The 22916-nt window shown below is 45.0% G+C and overlaps 1 protein-coding gene across 5 annotated transcripts in view; it reads left to right on the top strand.

Moving 5' to 3' along the window:
* Positions 1-22916, top strand: part of sema3fb (sema domain, immunoglobulin domain (Ig), short basic domain, secreted, (semaphorin) 3Fb) — a 109727-nt gene that overhangs the window by 73295 nt on the left and 13516 nt on the right. For all 5 annotated transcript variants that reach the window (XM_029683762.2, XM_065001937.1, XM_029683760.2 and 2 more), the window contains 3 exons: positions 21663-21732; positions 21881-22025; positions 22225-22447. In XM_029683762.2, the coding sequence (XP_029539622.1) occupies positions 21663-21732; positions 21881-22025; positions 22225-22447 (438 nt within the window). The remainder of the gene's footprint in view (positions 1-21662; positions 21733-21880; positions 22026-22224; positions 22448-22916) is intronic.

The following is a 22916-nucleotide window of genomic DNA, read 5'->3' as shown; positions in this document are numbered from 1 at the left end:
GAGTATCTCTAAAACATACATGCCACCAAAGTATTTGGGTTTAGCATACCTTGATGTAAGAAGAACTTTGCAGCAAGCCGGGACTGGTTGCGAAAGTACCTGGATAAAGAGAACAGATGAACTTACATTTCCCCTCTCTCTATTAGTGTTGTAGTAAAGTAAAGAGGACATTGGGGTCATTATTGAAAATGTTGATGAGCCTTCCAGCCCAGCTTTAGGCCTTGTTGTTTGGGAGCAGTATTATGTGTGACTGAGGTTAGCGAGGGACGCCAAAGACCCAGAGTGTTTTTACAGTTGGAAAGAGAAAAAGACTTGGCTCTACCTGAGAACTTGCATCCACATTATACACAGTAAATTGAAACACACAATGTAGAGGCCTTATCCAGGCACATGTGGTTGTATTCTATGTCAAAATTAAGAGGCCAAAGAAAATAGGTTATAGATATACAATAAAGAGATGCTATAAAGGTTTAGATTGTATGGGTTGATATAAATTAAGAGGTGCATTGCATGAGCTTGAGCTTGATCAACAACATGGCTCATGGATTTCAGAGAGAAGACTTTATGAGAGATGAACAAGAGTGGTAAAGAAAAAGAAAGACTGAACGAGAAAGAGAAGGGGGGAGTGGAAGAGAGCGATATCAGTCAAAGCTCCAGCAGAAATACATTCTTTCTGAGGAATCAAAAAAATGTGTAGACTGAGTTTGTATTGCTTTAGAAAAGAGGAAAGGCCAGTTTCCATTCATAGCTCTTATTAAAGACATGCTCCAGAAATGTGGCTACTACTAAGGATTTTTTAACTACTAAGTATTTTTTAAACCTCCTGATTTGGGCTTGATGTGTCAATGTGTAGTTCATACATAAATAACCTATGAGCAGAATTACCGTCTTACCTCAATTAGCCACGGAATCCCGAGTTTGAAAGCAACTGTTTTTCTAGAACCTGTGCTGTGCCATTTTCCCTACACTTTCCCCCACGTTGGTTAGCCCCCTAGCAATTTGAGTTCAGCCAATGAGCTTTAGCCTCTCGCCATATGAGTGACAGCTAGCAAGAGGTACATCATGCAACAACACCAGACCTAAAAGAGAACAATGACGTGGTGCACATATCTGCACGTACACTATGTAGACACCCTTCAAATGAATGTATTTGGCTATTGCAGCCACACCCGTTGCTAACAAGTATATCAAATCGAGCACACAGCCATGCAATCTCCATAGACAAACATTAGCTGAAGAGCTCAGTGACTTTCAACGTGGCACCATCATGGGATGTCACCTTTCCAACAAGTCAGTTTTTGTCAAATTTCTGCCCTGCTAGAGCTGCCCCGTTCCACTGTAAGTGCTGTTATTGTGAAGTGGAAAGTTCTAGGCAACAACGGCTCAGCCGCGAAGTGGTAGGCCACACAAGCTCACAGAACGTGTGCTGAAGCAACGTGTGCGTAAAAATCATCTGTCCTCGGTTACAACTCTCACTACCGAGTTCCAAACTGCATTTGGAAGCAACGTCAGCACAATAACTGTTTGTCGGGAGCTTCATGAAATGGGTGTCTATGGCCCAACAGCTGCACACAAGCCTAAGATCACCATGTGCAATGCCAAGCGTTGGCTAAAGGGGTGTAAAGCGCGCCCGCCATTGGACTCTGGAGCAGTGGAAACGCGTTCTCTGGAGTGATGAATCACGAATCTGGGTTTGGCGCATGCCAGGAGAACGCTACCTGCCCGAATGCATAGTTCCAACTGTAAAGTTTGGTGGAAGACAAATAATGGTCTGGGGCTGTTTTTCATTGTTCGGGGTAGGCCCCTTAGTTCCAGTGAGTTGAAATCTTAATGCTACAGCATACAATGACATTCTAGACGAGTCTGTGCTTACAAGTTTGTGGCAACAGTTTGGGGAAGGCCCTTTCCTGTTTGAGCATGACAATGCCCTTGTGAACAAAGTAAGGTCCATACAGAAATGGTATGTCGAGATCACCCTGCAACGGAGCCCTGACCTCAACCCCATCGAAAAAACACCTTTGGGATGAATTGGAACACCCACAGCGAGCCAGGCCTAATCGCCCAACATCAGTGCCCGACCTCACTAATGCTCTTGTTGCTGAATGGAAGCAAGTCCCCGTAGCAATGTTCCAACAACTAGTGGAAAGCCTTCCCAGAAGATTGGAGGCTGTTATATCAGCAAAGGGGGGACCAACTCCATATCAATGCCCATGATTTTGCAATGAGATGTTCGATGAGAAGGTGCCCACAAACTTTTGGCAATGTAGTGAAGTTGTACGCAATTTTCAGGGACTACTTTCAAAAGTATACAAATGTACCAGAGAATCCCTTTAACCTGTTAGTACTCTAGGGGCAGTATTTCATTTTTGGATAAAAAGACGTGCCCGTTTTAAGCGCAATATTTTGTCACGAAAAGATGCTCGAATATGCTTGGAATTGATAGTTTTGGAAAGAAGACAGTCTTACGTTTCCAGAACTGCAAAGATTTTCACTGTGAGTCCCGTTATGGTAATGAGCTTGAGGCTGTAGTAACGATACCGCATGCGGGATGGGGCGGACTATGAGGTTAACAAGCCTTCCTGTTGCCAACTCTTCTCTGCCTTGTCAGAATATTTCTATTTCCAATCAAGTAGCTTTTCCCCTTTATAATAATAATATTTGGGGGGGCAACCGACTGCTGTACATGTATTGAGCTAATGATAGCTCCTGTTGTCTGTCTGTTTGTGACTGCCGTGTAGTTTATCTGATTCATCCCTTTCTGTACTGGAACAGCTGTGTGTCTTGGTGGAGCTCATCTGTTGAATGACAACCCTGACAGCCCTTCTCCCTGTGTCTGTAGTAACCCATGACCGTTCTACTGTTCTGCCTTGAGCAGCTGTGGGCTCTGGAGGAGGGTGTATGTGTGTGTGTGTGCTTGCGTGTGTGTGTCGGTGCATACGTATGTGTATGCATGTGTGTGTCTAGAGATAAAAGGTGGTTAAGGAGGAATAAGGACCATATGCTCTGTTTCAGTCCCTCTCCTTATCCTTTGCTATGGGAATGAAATCATAACCTCAGACTCTCCCCTGAGAGAGCCTTGAGTGACACTCAGAGTGTACACATACAACTGGACTCACCAGGCCTGCTCACCTCTACTGTCATTCAACTGGACTCACCAGGCCTGCTCACCTCTACTGTCATTCAACTGGACTCACCAGGCCTGCTCACCTCTACTGTCATTCAACTGGACTCACCAGGCCTGATCACCTCTACTGTCATACAACTGGACTCACCAGGCCTGCTCACCTCTACTGTCATACAACTGGACTCACCAGGCCTGATCACCTCTACTGTCATAGAACTGGACTCACCAGGCCTGATCACCTCTACTGTCATACAACTGGACTCACCAGGCCTGCTCACCTCTACTGTCATACAACTGGACTCACCAGGCCTGCTCACCTCTACTGTCATACAACTGGACTCACCAGGCCTGCTCACCTCTACTGTCATACAACTGGACTCACCAGGCCTGCTCACCTCTACTGTCATTCAACTGGACTCACCAGGCCTGATCACCTCTACTGTCATACAACTGGACTCACCAGGCCTGCTCACCTCTACTGTCATACAACTGGACTCACCAGGCCTGCTCACCTCTACTGTCATACAACTGGACTCACCAGGCCTGCTCACCTCTACTGTCATACAACTGGACTCACCAGGCCTGCTCACCTCTACTGTCATACAACTGGACTCACCAGGCCTGCTCACCTCTACTGTCATTCAACTGGACTCACCAGGCCTGCTCACCTCTACTGTCATACAACTGGACTCACCAGGCCTGCTCACCTCTACTGTCATACAACTGGACTCACCAGGCCTGATCACCTCTACTGTCATACAACTGGACTCACCAGGCCTGCTCACCTCTACTGTCATACAACTGGACTCACCAGGCCTGCTCACCTCTACTATAATTCAACTGGACTCACCAGGCCTGCTCATCTCTACTGTCATTCAACTGGACTCACCAGGCCTGCTCACCTCTACTGTCATTCTGTTGTGTATATACAGTTAGAACTATGTCAACCGGACAACTATTGTTTTTAGTGTGTCCAGTCTACGCAAAAGGAATAATTTGTGACTATAAGACTTGTAGAATGTATTATACGTCAGATCATTGTCCATTAAATGCCATATACTGCTTTCAATTCAAGTTATAGAGTTCTCACAAGTTCTTGACAGCGAGGTATGTGTAGACATGCAGTGTCTTTATCCTCTGGCCAATGGACATTCCCCTACTACACACTGGCAGGCTGGCCACTTACTCTGTTCTGTGAGGTAGATGGGCCTCCTGAGAGGAGAATGTGGGCTAGTCAGAGAGCAGGCCAGCGGGGAGAGACAAAATCTTAGGTAGAGTTCTTGCAGGGACCCCCAGAGGCTTGTGAGGTATGATTCCGTCTTCCTCTAGGGCTTAGAATACGCTCATGGATAGAATGGTTACTTTCCAAAGGTGTTGTCTCTGAAGCTCTTGGTCTTTTCTTTGTGTGTTTTATTACATTGTGTATAATACAGTACTGAATCCTTCACCTTGGCCTGCTAGTCCTTCCTGTGGAGATGTCTCTCAGTTCATTTCCTGTTGCTCTATAGAGATGTGCCATGGACTTACACCTCCTGTTTCCGACAGCAGGATACTGGAATTCAGTAGTACAACCCTGGAGGAGGAGGCTAGCCACATCTTCTCCTTTCATCTTGGCTTTGACCCCATCCTCACTGCTAGTTTATCTCCAATTCCATCAAGCCACTGCATGACTGTGGTCCAGTCACACAACGTCTCTAGTTTATCTCCAATTCCATCAAGCCACTGCATGACTGTGGTCCAGTCACACAACGTCTCTAGTTTATCTCCAATTCCATCAAGCCACTGCATGACTGTGGTCCAGTCACACAACGTCTCTAGTTTATCTCCAATTCCATCAAGCCACTGCATGACAGTTATCCAGTCACACAACGTCTCTAGTTTATCTCCAATTCCATCAAGCCACTGCATGACAGTTATCCAGTCACACAACGTCTCTAGTTTATCTCCAATTCCATCAAGCCACTGCATGACTGTTATCCAGTCACACAACGTCTCTAGTTTATCTCCAATTCCATCAAGCCACTGCATGACTGTGGTCCAGTCACACAACGTCTCTAGTTTATCTCCAATTCCATCAAGCCACTGCATGACTGTTATCCAGTCACACAACGTCTCTAGTTTATCTCCAATTCCATCAAGCCACTGCATGACAGTTATCCAGTCACACAACGTCTCTAGTTTATCTCCAATTCCATCAAGCCACTGCATGACAGTTATCCAGTCACACAACGTCTCTAGTTTATCTCCAATTCCATCAAGCCACTGCATGACAGTTATCCTGTCACACAACGTCTCTAGTTTATCTCCAATTCCATCAAGCCACTGCATGACTGTGGTCCAGTCACACAACGTCTCTAGTTTATCTCCAATTCCATCAAGCCACTGCATGACTGTGGTCCAGTCACACAACGTCTCTAGTTTATCTCCAATTCCATCAAGCCACTGCATGACTGTTATCCAGTCACACAACGTCTCTAGTTTATCTCCAATTCCATCAAGCCACTGCATGACTGTTATCCAGTCACACAACGTCTCTAGTTTATCTCCAATTCCATCAAGCCACTGCATGACTGTGGTCCAGTCACACAACGTCTCTAGTTTATCTCCAATTCCATCAAGCCACTGCATGACTGTTATCCAGTCACACAACGTCTCTAGTTTATCTCCAATTCCATCAAGCCACTGCATGACTGTGGTCCGGTCACACAACGTCTCTAGTTTATCTCCAATTCCATCAAGCCACTGCATGACAGTTATCCAGTCACACAACGTCTCTAGTTTATCTCCAATTCCATCAAGCCACTGCATGACAGTTATCCAGTCACACAACGTCTCTAGTTTATCTCCAATTCCATCAAGCCACTGCATGACAGTTATCCAGTCACACAACGTCTCTAGTTTATCTCCAATTCCATCAAGCCACTGCATGACTGTTATCCAGTCACACAACGTCTCTAGTTTATCTCCAATTCCATCAAGCCACTGCATGACTGTGGTCCAGTCACACAACGTCTCTAGTTTATCTCCAATTCCATCAAGCCACTGCATGACTGTTATCCAGTCACACAACGTCTCTAGTTTATCTCCAATTCCATCAAGCCACTGCATGACTGTGGTCCGTCACACAACGTCTCTAGTTTATCTCCAATTCCATCAAGCCACTGCATGACAGTTATCCAGTCACACAACGTCTCTAGTTTATCTCCAATTCCATCAAGCCACTGCATGACAGTTATCCAGTCACACAACGTCTCTAGTTTATCTCCAATTCCATCAAGCCACTGCATGACAGTTATCCAGTCACACAACGTCTCTAGTTTATCTCCAATTCCATCAAGCCACTGCATGACAGTTATCCTGTCACACAACGTCTCTAGTTTATCTCCACCAACGCATGACTGTGGTCCAGTAGTTTATCTCCAATTCCATCAAGCCACTGCATGACAGTTATCCAGTCACACAACGTCTCTAGTTTATCTCCAATTCCATCAAGCCACTGCATGACTGTTATCCAGTCACACAACGTCTCTAGTTTATCTCCAATTCCATCAAGCCACTGCATGACTGTTATCCAGTCACACAACGTCTCTAGTTTATCTCCAATTCCATCAAGCCACTGCATGACTGTTATCCTGTCACACAACGTCTCTAGTTTATCTCCAATTCCATCAAGCCACTGCATGACTGTGGTCCAGTCACACAACGTCTCTAGTTTATCTCCAATTCCATCAAGCCACTGCATGACAGTTATCCAGTCACACAACGTCTCTAGTTTATCTCCAATTCCATCAAGCCACTGCATGACTGTTATCCAGTCACACAACGTCTCTAGTTTATCTCCAATTCCATCAAGCCACTGCATGACTGTTATCCAGTCACACAACGTCTCTAGTTTATCTCCAATTCCATCAAGCCACTGCATGACTGTTATCCTGTCACACAACGTCTCTAGTTTATCTCCAATTCCATCAAGCCACTGCATGACTGTGGTCCAGTCACACAACGTCTCTAGTTTATCTCCAATTCCATCAAGCCACTGCATGACTGTGGTCCAGTCACACAACGTCTCTAGTTTATCTCCAATTCCATCAAGCCACTGCATGACTGTGGTCCGGTCACACAACATCTCTAGTTTATCTCCAATTCCATCAATCCACTGCATGACTGTGGTCCGGTCACACAACTTCTCTAGTTTATCTCCAATTCCATCAAGCCACTGCATGACTGTGGTCCAGTCACACAACGTCTCTAGTTTATCTCCAATTCCATCAATCCACTGCATGACTGTGGTCCAGTCACACAACGTCTCTAGTTTATCTCCAATTCCATCAATCCACTGCATGACAGTTATCCAGTCACACAACGTCTCTAGTTTATCTCCAATTCCATCAAGCCACTGCATGACAGTTATCCAGTCACACAACGTTTCTAGTTTATCTCCAATTCCATCAAGCCACTGCATGACAGTTATCCTGTCACACAACGTCTCTAGTTTATCTCCAATTCCATCAAGCCACTGCATGACTGTGGTCCAGTCACACAACGTCTCTAGTTTATCTCCAATTCCATCAAGCCACTGCATGACTGTGGTCCGGTCACACAACGTCTCTAGTTTATCTCCAATTCCATCAAGCCACTGCATGACAGTTATCCAGTCACACAACGTCTCTAGTTTATCTCCAATTCCATCAAGCCACTGCATGACTGTTATCCAGTCACACAACGTCTCTAGTTTATCTCCAATTCCATCAAGCCACTGCATGACTGTTATCCAGTCACACAACGTCTCTAGTTTATCTCCAATTCCATCAAGCCACTGCATGACTGTGGTCCAGTCACACAACGTCTCTAGTTTATCTCCAATTCCATCAAGCCACTGCATGACAGTTATCCAGTCACACAACGTCTCTAGTTTATCTCCAATTCCATCAAGCCACTGCATGACAGTTATCCAGTCACACAACGTCTCTAGTTTATCTCCAATTCCATCAAGCCACTGCATGACTGTTATCCAGTCACACAACGTCTCTAGTTTATCTCCAATTCCATCAAGCCACTGCATGACTGTGGTCCAGTCACACAACGTCTCTAGTTTATCTCCAATTCCATCAAGCCACTGCATGACTGTTATCCAGTCACACAACGTCTCTAGTTTATCTCCAATTCCATCAAGCCACTGCATGACAGTTATCCAGTCACACAACGTCTCTAGTTTATCTCCAATTCCATCAAGCCACTGCATGACAGTTATCCAGTCACACAACGTCTCTAGTTTATCTCCAATTCCATCAAGCCACTGCATGACAGTTATCCTGTCACACAACGTCTCTAGTTTATCTCCAATTCCATCAAGCCACTGCATGACTGTGGTCCAGTCACACAACGTCTCTAGTTTATCTCCAATTCCATCAAGCCACTGCATGACTGTGGTCCAGTCACACAACGTCTCTAGTTTATCTCCAATTCCATCAAGCCACTGCATGACTGTTATCCAGTCACACAACGTCTCTAGTTTATCTCCAATTCCATCAAGCCACTGCATGACTGTTATCCAGTCACACAACGTCTCTAGTTTATCTCCAATTCCATCAAGCCACTGCATGACTGTGGTCCAGTCACACAACGTCTCTAGTTTATCTCCAATTCCATCAAGCCACTGCATGACTGTTATCCAGTCACACAACGTCTCTAGTTTATCTCCAATTCCATCAAGCCACTGCATGACTGTGGTCCAGTCACACAACGTCTCTAGTTTATCTCCAATTCCATCAAGCCACTGCATGACTGTTATCCAGTCACACAACGTCTCTAGTTTATCTCCAATTCCATCAAGCCACTGCATGACAGTTATCCAGTCACACAACGTCTCTAGTTTATCTCCAATTCCATCAAGCCACTGCATGACAGTTATCCAGTCACACAACGTCTCTAGTTTATCTCCAATTCCATCAAGCCACTGCATGACAGTTATCCTGTCACACAACGTCTCTAGTTTATCTCCAATTCCATCAAGCCACTGCATGACTGTGGTCCAGTCACACAACGTCTCTAGTTTATCTCCAATTCCATCAAGCCACTGCATGACTGTGGTCCAGTCACACAACGTCTCTAGTTTATCTCCAATTCCATCAAGCCACTGCATGACTGTTATCCAGTCACACAACGTCTCTAGTTTATCTCCAATTCCATCAAGCCACTGCATGACTGTTATCCAGTCACACAACGTCTCTAGTTTATCTCCAATTCCATCAAGCCACTGCATGACTGTGGTCCAGTCACACAACGTCTCTAGTTTATCTCCAATTCCATCAAGCCACTGCATGACTGTGGTCCAGTCACACAACGTCTCTAGTTTATCTCCAATTCCATCAAGCCACTGCATGACAGTTATCCAGTCACACAACGTCTCTAGTTTATCTCCAATTCCATCAAGCCACTGCATGACAGTTATCCAGTCACACAACGTCTCTAGTTTATCTCCAATTCCATCAAGCCACTGCATGACTGTTATCCAGTCAATTCCACAACGTCTCTAGTTTATCTCCAATTCCATCAAGCCACTGCATGACTGTGGTCCAGTCACACAACGTCTCTAGTTTATCTCCAATTCCATCAAGCCACTGCATGACTGTTATCCAGTCACACAACGTCTCTAGTTTATCTCCAATTCCATCAAGCCACTGCATGACTGTTATCCAGTCACACAACGTCTCTAGTTTATCTCCAATTCCATCAAGCCACTGCATGACAGTTATCCAGTCACACAACGTCTCTAGTTTATCTCCAATTCCATCAAGCCACTGCATGACAGTTATCCTGTCACACAACGTCTCTAGTTTATCTCCAATTCCATCAAGCCACTGCATGACTGTGGTCCAGTCACACAACGTCTCTAGTTTATCTCCAATTCCATCAAGCCACTGCATGACTGTGGTCCAGTCACACAACGTCTCTAGTTTATCTCCAATTCCATCAAGCCACTGCATGACTGTTATCCAGTCACACAACGTCTCTAGTTTATCTCCAATTCCATCAAGCCACTGCATGACTGTTATCCAGTCACACAACGTCTCTAGTTTATCTCCAATTCCATCAAGCCACTGCATGACTGTGGTCCAGTCACACAACGTCTCTAGTTTATCTCCAATTCCATCAAGCCACTGCATGACTGTTATCCAGTCACACAACGTCTCTAGTTTATCTCCAATTCCATCAAGCCACTGCATGACTGTGGTCCAGTCACACAACGTCTCTAGTTTATCTCCAATTCCATCAAGCCACTGCATGACAGTTATCCAGTCACACAACGTCTCTAGTTTATCTCCAATTCCATCAAGCCACTGCATGACAGTTATCCAGTCACACAACGTCTCTAGTTTATCTCCAATTCCATCAAGCCACTGCATGACTGTTATCCAGTCACACAACGTCTCTAGTTTATCTCCAATTCCATCAAGCCACTGCATGACTGTTATCCAGTCACACAACGTCTCTAGTTTATCTCCAATTCCATCAAGCCACTGCATGACTGTGGTCCAGTCACACAACGTCTCTAGTTTATCTCCAATTCCATCAAGCCACTGCATGACTGTTATCCAGTCACACAACGTCTCTAGTTTATCTCCAATTCCATCAAGCCACTGCATGACTGTGGTCCGGTCACACAACGTCTCTAGTTTATCTCCAATTCCATCAAGCCACTGCATGACAGTTATCCAGTCACACAACGTCTCTAGTTTATCTCCAATTCCATCAAGCCACTGCATGACAGTTATCCAGTCACACAACGTCTCTAGTTTATCTCCAATTCCATCAAGCCACTGCATGACAGTTATCCAGTCACACAACGTCTCTAGTTTATCTCAATTCCATCAAGCCACTGCATGACAGTTATCCTGTCACACAACGTCTCTAGTTTATCTCCAATTCCATCAAGCCACTGCATGACTGTGGTCCAGTCACACAACGTCTCTAGTTTATCTCCAATTCCATCAAGCCACTGCATGACAGTTATCCAGTCACACAACGTCTCTAGTTTATCTCCAATTCCATCAAGCCACTGCATGACTGTTATCCAGTCACACAACGTCTCTAGTTTATCTCCAATTCCATCAAGCCACTGCATGACTGTTATCCAGTCACACAACGTCTCTAGTTTATCTCCAATTCCATCAAGCCACTGCATGACTGTTATCCTGTCACACAACGTCTCTAGTTTATCTCCAATTCCATCAAGCCACTGCATGACTGTGGTCCAGTCACACAACGTCTCTAGTTTATCTCCAATTCCATCAAGCCACTGCATGACAGTTATCCAGTCACACAACGTCTCTAGTTTATCTCCAATTCCATCAAGCCACTGCATGACTGTTATCCAGTCACACAACGTCTCTAGTTTATCTCCAATTCCATCAAGCCACTGCATGACTGTTATCCAGTCACACAACGTCTCTAGTTTATCTCAATTCCATCAAGCCACTGCATGACTGTTATCCTGTCACACAACGTCTCTAGTTTATCTCCAATTCCATCAAGCCACTGCATGACTGTGGTCCAGTCACACAACGTCTCTAGTTTATCTCCAATTCCATCAAGCCACTGCATGACTGTGGTCCAGTCACACAACGTCTCTAGTTTATCTCCAATTCCATCAAGCCACTGCATGACTGTGGTCCGGTCACACAACATCTCTAGTTTATCTCCAATTCCATCAATCCACTGCATGACTGTGGTCCGGTCACACAACTTCTCTAGTTTATCTCCAATTCCATCAAGCCACTGCATGACTGTGGTCCAGTCACACAACGTCTCTAGTTTATCTCCAATTCCATCAATCCACTGCATGACTGTGGTCCAGTCACACAACGTCTCTAGTTTATCTCCAATTCCATCAATCCACTGCATGACAGTTATCCAGTCACACAACGTCTCTAGTTTATCTCCAATTCCATCAAGCCACTGCATGACAGTTATCCAGTCACACAACGTTTCTAGTTTATCTCCAATTCCATCAAGCCACTGCATGACAGTTATCCTGTCACACAACGTCTCTAGTTTATCTCCAATTCCATCAAGCCACTGCATGACTGTGGTCCAGTCACACAACGTCTCTAGTTTATCTCCAATTCCATCAAGCCACTGCATGACTGTGGTCCGGTCACACAACGTCTCTAGTTTATCTCCAATTCCATCAAGCCACTGCATGACAGTTATCCAGTCACACAACGTCTCTAGTTTATCTCCAATTCCATCAAGCCACTGCATGACTGTTATCCAGTCACACAACGTCTCTAGTTTATCTCCAATTCCATCAAGCCACTGCATGACTGTTATCCAGTCACACAACGTCTCTAGTTTATCTCCAATTCCATCAAGCCACTGCATGACTGTGGTCCAGTCACACAACGTCTCTAGTTTATCTCCAATTCCATCAAGCCACTGCATGACAGTTATCCAGTCACACAACGTCTCTAGTTTATCTCCAATTCCATCAAGCCACTGCATGACAGTTATCCAGTCACACAACGTCTCTAGTTTATCTCCAATTCCATCAAGCCACTGCATGACTGTTATCCAGTCACACAACGTCTCTAGTTTATCTCCAATTCCATCAAGCCACTGCATGACTGTGGTCCAGTCACACAACGTCTCTAGTTTATCTCCAATTCCATCAAGCCACTGCATGACTGTTATCCAGTCACACAACGTCTCTAGTTTATCTCCAATTCCATCAAGCCACTGCATGACAGTTATCCAGTCACACAACGTCTCTAGTTTATCTCCAATTCCATCAAGCCACTGCATGACAGTTATCCAGTCACACAACGTCTCTAGTTTATCTCCAATTCCATCAAGCCACTGCATGACAGTTATCCTGTCACACAACGTCTCTAGTTTATCTCCAATTCCATCAAGCCACTGCATGACTGTGGTCCAGTCACACAACGTCTCTAGTTTATCTCCAATTCCATCAAGCCACTGCATGACTGTGGTCCAGTCACACAACGTCTCTAGTTTATCTCCAATTCCATCAAGCCACTGCATGACTGTTATCCAGTCACACAACGTCTCTAGTTTATCTCCAATTCCATCAAGCCACTGCATGACTGTTATCCAGTCACACAACGTCTCTAGTTTATCTCCAATTCCATCAAGCCACTGCATGACTGTGGTCCAGTCACACAACGTCTCTAGTTTATCTCCAATTCCATCAAGCCACTGCATGACTGTTATCCAGTCACACAACGTCTCTAGTTTATCTCCAATTCCATCAAGCCACTGCATGACTGTGGTCCGGTCACACAACGTCTCTAGTTTATCTCCAATTCCATCAAGCCACTGCATGACAGTTATCCAGTCACACAACGTCTCTAGTTTATCTCCAATTCCATCAAGCCACTGCATGACAGTTATCCAGTCACACAACGTCTCTAGTTTATCTCCAATTCCATCAAGCCACTGCATGACTGTGGTCCAGTCACACAACGTCTCTAGTTTATCTCCAATTCCATCAAGCCACTGCATGACTGTTATCCAGTCACACAACGTCTCTAGTTTATCTCCAATTCCATCAAGCCACTGCATGACTGTGGTCCCGGTCACACAACGTCTCTAGTTTATCTCCAATTCCATCAAGCCACTGCATGACAGTTATCCAGTCACACAACGTCTCTAGTTTATCTCCAATTCCATCAAGCCACTGCATGACAGTTATCCAGTCACACAACGTCTCTAGTTTATCTCCAATTCCATCAAGCCACTGCATGACAGTTATCCAGTCACACAACGTCTCTAGTTTATCTCCAATTCCATCAAGCCACTGCATGACAGTTATCCTGTCACACAACGTCTCTAGTTTATCTCCAATTCCATCAAGCCACTGCATGACTGTGGTCCAGTCACACAACGTCTCTAGTTTATCTCCAATTCCATCAAGCCACTGCATGACTGTTATCCAGTCACACAACGTCTCTAGTTTATCTCCAATTCCATCAAGCCACTGCATGACTGTTATCCAGTCACACAACGTCTCTAGTTTATCTCCAATTCCATCAAGCCACTGCATGACTGTTATCCAGTCACACAACGTCTCTAGTTTATCTCCAATTCCATCAAGCCACTGCATGACTGTGGTCCAGTCACACAACGTCTCTAGTTTATCTCCAATTCCATCAAGCCACTGCATGACTGTTATCCAGTCACACAAGGTATCTAGTTTATCTCCAATTCCATCAAGCCACTGCATGACTGTGGTCCGGTCACACAACGTCTCTAGTTTATCTCCAATTCCATCAAGCCACTGCATGACAGTTATCCAGTCACACAACGTCTCTAGTTTATCTCCAATTCCATCAAGCCACTGCATGACTGTTATCCAGTCACACAACGTCTCTAGTTTATCTCCAATTCCATCAAGCCACTGCATGACTGTTATCCAGTCACACAACGTCTCTAGTTTATCTCCAATTCCATCAAGCCACTGCATGACTGTTATCCTGTCACACAACGTCTCTAGTTTATCTCCAATTCCATCAAGCCACTGCATGACTGTTATCCAGTCACACAACGTCTCTAGTTTATCTCCAATTCCATCAAGCCACTGCATGACTGTGGTCCAGTCACACAACGTCTCTAGTTTATCTCCAATTCCATCAAGCCACTGCATGACTGTGGTCCAGTCACACAACGTCTCTAGTTTATCTCCAATTCCATCAAGCCACTGCATGACTGTGGTCCAGTCACACAACGTCTCTAGTTTATCTCCAATTCCATCAAGCCACTGCATGACTGTGGTCCGGTCACACAACATCTCTAGTTTATCTCCAATTCCATCAAGCCACTGCATGACTGTTATCCTGTCACACAACGTCTCTAGTTTATCTCCAATTCCATCAAGCCACTGCATGACTGTGGTCCAGTCACACAACGTCTCTAGTTTATCTCCAATTCCATCAATCCACTGCATGACTGTGGTCCGGTCACACAACTTCTCTAGTTTATCTCCAATTCCATCAAGCCACTGCATGACTGTGGTCCAGTCACACAACGTCTCTAGTTTATCTCCAATTCCATCAAGCCACTGCATGACTGTGGTCCGGTCACACAACATCTCTAGTTTATCTCCAATTCCATCAATCCACTGCATGACTGTGGTCCGGTCACACAACTTCTCTAGTTTATCTCCAATTCCATCAAGCCACTGCATGACTGTGGTCCAGTCACACAACGTCTCTAGTTTATCTCCAATTCCATCAATCCACTGCATGACTGTGGTCCAGTCACACAACGTCTCTAGTTTATCTCCAATTCCATCAATCCACTGCATGACAGTTATCCAGTCACACAACGTCTCTAGTTTATCTCCAATTCCATCAAGCCACTGCATGACAGTTATCCAGTCACACAACGTTTCTAGTTTATCTCCAATTCCATCAAGCCACTGCATGACAGTTATCCTGTCACACAACGTCTCTAGTTTATCTCCAATTCCATCAAGCCACTGCATGACTGTGGTCCAGTCACACAACGTCTCTAGTTTATCTCCAATTCCATCAAGCCACTGCATGACTGTGGTCCGGTCACACAACGTCTCTAGTTTATCTCCAATTCCATCAAGCCACTGCATGACAGTTATCCAGTCACACAACGTCTCTAGTTTATCTCCAATTCCATCAAGCCACTGCATGACTGTTATCCAGTCACACAACGTCTCTAGTTTATCTCCAATTCCATCAAGCCACTGCATGACTGTTATCCAGTCACACAACGTCTCTAGTTTATCTCCAATTCCATCAAGCCACTGCATGACTGTGGTCCAGTCACACAACGTCTCTAGTTTATCTCCAATTCCATCAAGCCACTGCATGACAGTTATCCAGTCACACAACGTCTCTAGTTTATCTCCAATTCCATCAAGCCACTGCATGACAGTTATCCAGTCACACAACGTCTCTAGTTTATCTCCAATTCCATCAAGCCACTGCATGACTGTTATCCAGTCACACAACGTCTCTAGTTTATCTCCAATTCCATCAAGCCACTGCATGACTGTGGTCCAGTCACACAACGTCTCTAGTTTATCTCCAATTCCATCAAGCCACTGCATGACTGTTATCCAGTCACACAACGTCTCTAGTTTATCTCCAATTCCATCAAGCCACTGCATGACAGTTATCCAGTCACACAACGTCTCTAGTTTATCTCCAATTCCATCAAGCCACTGCATGACAGTTATCCAGTCACACAACGTCTCTAGTTTATCTCCAATTCCATCAAGCCACTGCATGACAGTTATCCTGTCACACAACGTCTCTAGTTTATCTCCAATTCCATCAAGCCACTGCATGACTGTGGTCCAGTCACACAACGTCTCTAGTTTATCTCCAATTCCATCAAGCCACTGCATGACTGTGGTCCAGTCACACAACGTCTCTAGTTTATCTCCAATTCCATCAAGCCACTGCATGACTGTTATCCAGTCACACAACGTCTCTAGTTTATCTCCAATTCCATCAAGCCACTGCATGACTGTTATCCAGTCACACAACGTCTCTAGTTTATCTCCAATTCCATCAAGCCACTGCATGACTGTGGTCCAGTCACACAACGTCTCTAGTTTATCTCCAATTCCATCAAGCCACTGCATGACTGTTATCCAGTCACACAACGTCTCTAGTTTATCTCCAATTCCATCAAGCCACTGCATGACTGTGGTCCGGTCACACAACGTCTCTAGTTTATCTCCAATTCCATCAAGCCACTGCATGACAGTTATCCAGTCACACAACGTCTCTAGTTTATCTCCAATTCCATCAAGCCACTGCATGACAGTTATCCAGTCACACAACGTCTCTAGTTTATCTCCAATTCCATCAAGCCACTGCATGACTGTGGTCCAGTCACACAACGTCTCTAGTTTATCTCCAATTCCATCAAGCCACTGCATGACTGTTATCCAGTCACACAACGTCTCTAGTTTATCTCCAATTCCATCAAGCCACTGCATGACTGTGGTCCGGTCACACAACGTCTCTAGTTTATCTCCAATTCCATCAAGCCACTGCATGACAGTTATCCAGTCACACAACGTCTCTAGTTTATCTCCAATTCCATCAAGCCACTGCATGACAGTTATCCAGTCACACAACGTCTCTAGTTTATCTCCAATTCCATCAAGCCACTGCATGACAGTTATCCAGTCACACAACGTCTCTAGTTTATCTCCAATTCCATCAAGCCACTGCATGACAGTTATCCTGTCACACAACGTCTCTAGTTTATCTCCAATTCCATCAAGCCACTGCATGACTGTGGTCCAGTCACACAACGTCTCTAGTTTATCTCCAATTCCATCAAGCCACTGCATGACTGTGGTCCAGTCACACAACGTCTCTAGTTTATCTCCAATTCCATCAAGCCACTGCATGACTGTTATCCAGTCACACAACGTCTCTAGTTTATCTCCAATTCCATCAAGCCACTGCATGACTGTTATCCAGTCACACAACGTCTCTAGTTTATCTCCAATTCCATCAAGCCACTGCATGACTGTGGTCCAGTCACACAACGTCTCTAGTTTATCTCCAATTCCATCAAGCCACTGCATGACTGTTATCCAGTCACACAAGGTATCTAGTTTATCTCCAATTCCATCAAGCCACTGCATGACTGTGGTCCGGTCACACAACGTCTCTAGTTTATCTCCAATTCCATCAAGCCACTGCATGACAGTTATCCAGTCACACAACGTCTCTAGTTTATCTCCAATTCCATCAAGCCACTGCATGACTGTTATCCAGTCACACAACGTCTCTAGTTTATCTCCAATTCCATCAAGCCACTGCATGACTGTTATCCAGTCACACAACGTCTCTAGTTTATCTCCAATTCCATCAAGCCACTGCATGACTGTTATCCTGTCACACAACGTCTCTAGTTTATCTCCAATTCCATCAAGCCACTGCATGACTGTTATCCAGTCACACAACGTCTCTAGTTTATCTCCAATTCCATCAAGCCACTGCATGACTGTGGTCCAGTCACACAACGTCTCTAGTTTATCTCCAATTCCATCAAGCCACTGCATGACTGTGGTCCAGTCACACAACGTCTCTAGTTTATCTCCAATTCCATCAAGCCACTGCATGACTGTGGTCCAGTCACACAACGTCTCTAGTTTATCTCCAATTCCATCAAGCCACTGCATGACTGTGGTCCGGTCACACAACATCTCTAGTTTATCTCCAATTCCATCAAGCCACTGCATGACTGTTATCCTGTCACACAACGTCTCTAGTTTATCTCCAATTCCATCAAGCCACTGCATGACTGTGGTCCAGTCACACAACGTCTCTAGTTTATCTCCAATTCCATCAATCCACTGCATGACTGTGGTCCGGTCACACAACTTCTCTAGTTTATCTCCAATTCCATCAAGCCACTGCATGACTGTGGTCCAGTCACACAACGTCTCTAGTTTATCTCCAATTCCATCAAGCCACTGCATGACTGTTATCCAGTCACACAACGTCTCTAGTTTATCTCCAATTCCATCAAGCCACTGCATGACTGTGGTCCAGTCACACAACGTCTCTAGTTTATCTCCAATTCCATCAAGCCACTGCATGACTGTTATCCAGTCACACAAGGTATCTAGTTTATCTCCAATTCCATCAAGCCACTGCATGACTGTGGTCCGGTCACACAACGTCTCTAGTTTATCTCCAATTCCATCAAGCCACTGCATGACAGTTATCCAGTCACACAACGTCTCTAGTTTATCTCCAATTCCATCAAGCCACTGCATGACTGTTATCCAGTCACACAACGTCTCTAGTTTATCTCCAATTCCATCAAGCCACTGCATGACTGTTATCCAGTCACACAACGTCTCTAGTTTATCTCCAATTCCATCAAGCCACTGCATGACTGTTATCCAGTCACACAACGTCTCTAGTTTATCTCCAATTCCATCAAGCCACTGCATGACTGTGGTCCAGTCACACAACGTCTCTAGTTTATCTCCAATTCCATCAAGCCACTGCATGACTGTGGTCCAGTCACACATCGTCTCTAGTTTATCTCCAATTCCATCAAGCCACTGCATGACTGTGGTCCAGTCACACAACGTCTCTAGTTTATCTCCAATTCCATCAAGCCACTGCATGACTGTGGTCCGGTCACACAACATCTCTAGTTTATCTCCAATTCCATCAAGCCACTGCATGACTGTTATCCTGTCACACAACGTCTCTAGTTTATCTCCAATTCCATCAAGCCACTGCATGACTGTGGTCCAGTCACACAACGTCTCTAGTTTATCTCCAATTCCATCAATCCACTGCATGACTGTGGTCCGGTCACACAACTTCTCTAGTTTATCTCCAATTCCATCAAGCCACTGCATGACTGTGGTCCAGTCACACAACGTCTCTAGTTTATCTCCAATTCCATCAATCCACTGCATGACTGTGGTCCAGTCACACAACGTCTCTAGTTTATCTCCAATTCCATCAATCCACTGCATGACAGTTATCCAGTCACACAACGTCTCTAGTTTATCTCCAATTCCATCAAGCCACTGCATGACAGTTATCCAGTCACACAACGTCTCTAGTTTATCTCCAATTCCATCAAGCCACTGCATGACAGTTATCCAGTCACACAACGTCTCTAGTTTATCTCCAATTCCATCAAGCCACTGCATGACAGTTATCCTGTCACACAACGTCTCTAGTTTATCTCCAATTCCATCAAGCCACTGCATGACTGTGGTCCAGTCACACAACGTCTCTAGTTTATCTCCAATTCCATCAAGCCACTGCATGACTGTGGTCCAGTCACACAACGTCTCTAGTTTATCTCCAATTCCATCAAGCCACTGCATGACTGTTATCCAGTCACACAACGTCTCTAGTTTATCTCCAATTCCATCAAGCCACTGCATGACTGTTATCAGTCACACAACGTCTCTAGTTTATCTCCAATTCCATCAAGCCACTGCATGACTGTGGTCCAGTCACACAACGTCTCTAGTTTATCTCCAATTCCATCAAGCCACTGCATGACTGTTATCCAGTCACACAACGTCTCTAGTTTATCTCCAATTCCATCAAGCCACTGCATGACTGTGGTCCGGTCACACAACGTCTCTAGTTTATCTCCAATTCCATCAAGCCACTGCATGACAGTTATCCAGTCACACAACGTCTCTAGTTTATCTCCAATTCCATCAAGCCACTGCATGACTGTTATCCAGTCACACAACGTCTCTAGTTTATCTCCAATTCCATCAAGCCACTGCATGACTGTTATCCAGTCACACAACGTCTCTAGTTTATCTCCAATTCCATCAAGCCACTGCATGACTGTTATCCTGTCACACAACGTCTCTAGTTTATCTCCAATTCCATCAAGCCACTGCATGACTGTGGTCCAGTCACACAACGTCTCTAGTTTATCTCCAATTCCATCAAGCCACTGCATGACTGTTATCCAGTCACACAACGTCTCTAGTTTATCTCCAATTCCATCAAGCCACTGCATGACTGTGGTCCAGTCACACAACGTCTCTAGTTTATCTCCAATTCCATCAAGCCACTGCATGACTGTGGTCCAGTCACACAACGTCTCTAGTTTATCTCCAATTCCATCAAGCCACTGCATGACTGTGGTCCAGTCACACAACGTCTCTAGTTTATCTCCAATTCCATCAAGCCACTGCATGACTGTGGTCCGGTCACACAACATCTCTAGTTTATCTCCAATTCCATCAAGCCACTGCATGACTGTTATCCTGTCACACAACGTCTCTAGTTTATCTCCAATTCCATCAAGCCACTGCATGACTGTGGTCCAGTCACACAACGTCTCTAGTTTATCTCCAATTCCATCAATCCACTGCATGACTGTTATCCAGTCACACAACGTCTCTAGTTTATCTCCAATTCCATCAAGCCACTGCATGACTGTGGTCCAGTCACACAACGTCTCTAGTTTATCTCCAATTCCATCAAGCCACTGCATGACTGTTATCCAGTCACACAACGTCTCTAGTTTATCTCCAATTCCATCAAGCCACTGCATGACTGTGGTCCGGTCACACAACGTCTCTAGTTTATCTCCAATTCCATCAAGCCACTGCATGACAGTTATCCAGTCACACAACGTCTCTAGTTTATCTCCAATTCCATCAAGCCACTGCATGACTGTGGTCCAGTCACACAACCTCTTTCAGCAACACAAAGCAACGTTCACCCCTAACATGAAGTCCACCAAGCTTGACTTGCCTCTGCCCTGCAGTTTGAAAGAGGAGAGGAGAGACGTGTACATTTGTGCATCCTGTTTGACACCTTTGGATCCCTAAGAGCAGAGCTGTTCTGCTGTTCTGTTTTGTGAAAGGCAAAGGGCGTAACTTTTGATGGAGTGACTGGAGCTCTGTAAATATTAGCGGTGATGAGGAGTGTGCTGTGGAACAGGACATTTCTTTAGTCTGTCCTCTTTGCACTGACTTGATTGTCTCTGTGTATCTGTCTTTTAGGAGATGTTTACATACAGCCGACGCAGGATACCAAGACTCCTGTTATCTACGGAGTCTTCTCTGTCTCAGGGTGAGTGGGCAAATTCTGTTCAGACACTTTTATTAGAACATATTAAGAATAATTATTGAAATATACTTTCATTGTCATATTATGTCCCTTTTTGGTTTATTTCAGTTCTTAACCCACTGAGCTGTCTATCTCACCCCTCTCCATACAGCTCAGTGTTCAAGGGCTCAGCAGTTTGTGTCTATTCCATGGCTGACATCCGCCAGGTCTTCAATGGACCCTTTGCCCACAAGGAGGGTCCCAACTACCAGTGGGTGGCCTACACTGGGAAGATCCCCTACCCTCGGCCTGGGACGGTGAGCCTCACCCTCCCATGACCCTGAGTGTTAATAACAAACCAAGGTGGCATAAACGACACTTAGACATCAAACAGAAACCATTTGTCTTTCAAGCAGGACACACATTATCAGCCTTCATACCCAAAATTTAAGTGGTTGTTGATGTTTCTGTGGTGAGAGGCAAATGTTTTAATGCTAGTTTCCTTTTCAACAACAGTGCCCCGGTGGTACGTTCACCCCCAACATGAAGTCCACCAAAGACTACCCAGACGAGGTGATCAACTTCATGCGGAACCACCCCAATATGTACAACGCTGTGTACCCAATACACAAGCGCCCCCTGGTGGTCCGGACCAACGTGGAGTACGAGTTCACCACCATCACTGTGGACCAGGTGGCCGCGGTAGACGGGAACTATGAAGTGCTGTTCCTGGGAACTGGTGAGTCCTCACTAGTCTATATTCATGTGAAATATAGCAGGCCTACATCACTCTTTGTACAATGTCCAAGGATGCCAAACAGATTTCCTTCTGTTAGTAAAACATAGGAGAAACATGTAAATAATCCCAAGGCAGTCCCGCCAGATGGACCTGCTGTCTTTCTCCCTATCATTTAACCCCAGGAGCAAAGCTTTTGAATGCCTTTTTGTCAAAATGGATGTTTCACCAATAAATAGGGTCATTCTTCACATCATTCACTTTAAGTAATAGCTTTTGGGTTCTCTACCTGCAGGGCAGGGCAGGGGGGTGAGAGGAGAGGAGAGGGAAAGGAGGAGGGGGGTTACAGTAAGGAAATCCATCACACAAATCTCACCACCGGTACATTGCAGCGGTAGAGATTTTTCTGTTTGTCTCCTTTCTTTGAACTTGTAAAAAGCTGACGTGACATCACTCCCCTAGTGCATGAAGC

This window comes from Oncorhynchus nerka, linkage group LG15 (assembly GCF_034236695.1).
Source record: "Oncorhynchus nerka isolate Pitt River linkage group LG15, Oner_Uvic_2.0, whole genome shotgun sequence".
In the NCBI taxonomy this organism is placed as follows: domain Eukaryota; kingdom Metazoa; phylum Chordata; class Actinopteri; order Salmoniformes; family Salmonidae; genus Oncorhynchus; species Oncorhynchus nerka.
The sequence above is the reverse complement of the archived record's forward strand: the minus strand, read 5'-3'. Positions and strand labels throughout refer to the sequence as shown.